Here is a 2,472-nt window from a genome sequence, read left to right as displayed (position 1 = left end):
GCAGGTGAATGGAGGAGTGCGGAGTGCGAGCTCTCTTGTTTGACGTCTCCATGGAGACCGCCCGAGCGGCGCCAGGCTGACAGGCGTCAAGGCTCGGATGAATGGGTGACGTCACCGCGCTGGCGCCTGCCAGTCTGCTCGGGCTTGTTTGGACAATCTGGGGGGAAGATTCAGAACAGAGCGATGCGATCTGAGTGTGCACACAGGCTGAGCACACACTGCAGAAACATGTGAAGGAATCCGTGAAGCTGCTGCTCACACTGGGCTTCCTTCAGTGCTGCGAGAAAAGTGCAGTTTGTGAGCATAAAGAAAGCCTTGAGTTTTAAAAAGTGGAGAGTTTTAGAGCAAGGGGGTGGGAATGAGTGCGCAGCATATTTCCATTCCTCTGATAGCAATGCTATTAAACTAATCATGTGATATATTGAATTAACCGTTAATCTATTTAATGGCAAATGAACGTTTTTAACTAACTTCATCATTATCATGAACTAATGACCTTAAAAAAGAAAGTTAATCTTTTCCCAGAGTTGCTTGGCCTCTGTGCCATCAGTTGTCTTCCTTTACTGTACTATTGTCATCCACATCTGCAGTGGCGTCAACAATTGTGAGAGGCAAATCTAGGGCACTGTGGTAGCCTAATTATCATTAGCCATTCATCCTATTCATCCTGCCCCATCCCACACACATTCTCACAGTGCATACCCAGGCATTCACCACCCCTTGACTGTCCCAAGGCAATCCACACCTGCAGAGTCCCCAAGCCATGGACAGCTGGATTCCCACATATTACCCATAAAAGACACACATTTGTTTCCATTTGTAACGCCATCCCTCAAACAGATTGTAAATCCCGATAACCAGGCGAAAGTGGTCATTGGCTAAGAGCGCCGCTGTGGACCTACCCATCAATACAAACGCAGCCGTCTCATTGGTTTACTGTCTTCAAACAGGACGACTCTGGCACGCCCCCGACTCCTGCTCCGCTATAAATCCGAGGAGGTTTGCCCATGTGGATGTTGCAAACTGTCAACATACTATTGCTGAGATCTCTAAGAGGAGGAGAAGCCACATCGCTCAACTACTCTATCTTCATCCCTCGGTATCTCTGGAAACTACACCTCCTACTCCAATCAAGATGAAGGTTGTCGGGTCTACCTGCGCCCTGAAGAGCAAAGTCGGCAGCGATGAAATGGTGCGCTGCCTGTCTGAGCAGAGCTTGGCCATCTCAAAGTGCAAGATCCCGCTGCTGGACGAGCACATGAGCGCCTTCCTTCACGACATGAACAGCTGCTACAGCAAGCTGAAGGAGCTCGTGCCCACCCTGCCCACCAACAAGAAGGCCAGCAAAGTGGAGATCCTGCAGCACGTCATCGACTACATCTGGGACCTGCAGGTCGAGCTTGACGAGCCGGAGAAGAGCCGACTCTCCGCCAGCGGCGTCACCCGCACACCGCTGACAACCCTGAACGCAGAGATCGCCAGCATCGCAGTAGAGGTAAATATATCTTCACGTATACTGCAGAATACAGAGAGAAAAGCGCAAGGTCTATTAGAGCTGTGTGCACCATGTGTGTCTTTGAACGTCTGTGCTTAAAGTTGTAAAGTCCGTGCGTAAAAGTTATTTTGCGCACCGGTTTGCTTGTGACTGCCTTATACCCATGCAACGCAGATGTACTAATCAATCTTCTTCTTCTCTTTCCCCGCAGAATGGATGCTCAGACGACAGGATTATGTGCCGTTAAGAGCTCTTGGAGCATCGCACCATCACCCCATAACGAGCACCGCGAAGAACGAACAAGGCTACCCGATGTGACTTCTCGACCACATCTATTAAAAACCTTGAACTGTGTAGGGACGTTTCAAACTCCCAATGCTAGAAAATTAACCTCGTGTGGACATCCTACGGCGGAGAGGATCTCTGTCACTCAAGGCTCTCGATTCATCAGAGGGCCCTGAGAGAAGAAGACCAGCGGTGTCCAGATATAGACTGGGTTAGCCGAGGGACCAAGACAAGTTCAGTGCAACCAGCATCGCTCGTTGCTTGTAGAGTTTCTAAAGAAAGCTAATGTTTCTGTCACGCTCTTTGTATCTTGTGTAAACCATATAGAGATATTCAACATTTTGTTAAAGAAAAAAAAGTAAATTTCTCAGATTCCTGAGCGACAAACTGTATTGTATATTACAATGACACATTATGTGAAGATATTGTTTTCTTACAATGTACCTTATCTGTGTTTTTATTAAAACAAGACAATTATTTTTGAACAAGAATTCTTCTGTGTGCTGTATATATATGTCTGTGTGTGTGTGTGTGTCAGAGAGAGAGAGAGAGAGAGAGAGAGAGAAAGATAAAAGACTTGAATAGAGCAGAAATACTTTATTGATCCCAAGTTGGGAAATTGTAGTAAAATGTGCTACATCAAATCATATACCTTGTGAGTCTCAGTGTTGGTTAATTTGCAAAAACAAGAA

At 46.7% G+C, this 2,472-nt stretch overlaps 1 protein-coding gene across 1 annotated transcript; it reads left to right on the top strand.

The window, feature by feature from the left end:
* Positions 1-1,026: 1,026 nt before the first annotated feature.
* id1 (inhibitor of DNA binding 1, HLH protein) lies at positions 1,027-2,271 on the top strand. The gene is made up of 2 exons (XM_083938973.1): positions 1,027-1,495; positions 1,707-2,271. The coding sequence occupies exons 1-2, from the start codon at positions 1,136-1,138 to the stop codon at positions 1,740-1,742; spliced, it is 396 nt and encodes a 131-aa protein (XP_083795099.1). The 5' UTR covers positions 1,027-1,135; the 3' UTR covers positions 1,743-2,271.
* The last annotated feature ends 201 nt before the right edge of the window (positions 2,272-2,472 follow it).

This window comes from Echiichthys vipera (assembly GCF_963691815.1).
Source record: "Echiichthys vipera genome assembly, chromosome: X".
NCBI classification, from domain to species: Eukaryota; Metazoa; Chordata; class Actinopteri; order Perciformes; family Trachinidae; genus Echiichthys; species Echiichthys vipera.
Note: the sequence above shows the minus strand (reverse complement) of the source record. Positions and strands in the feature narration are given on the sequence as shown.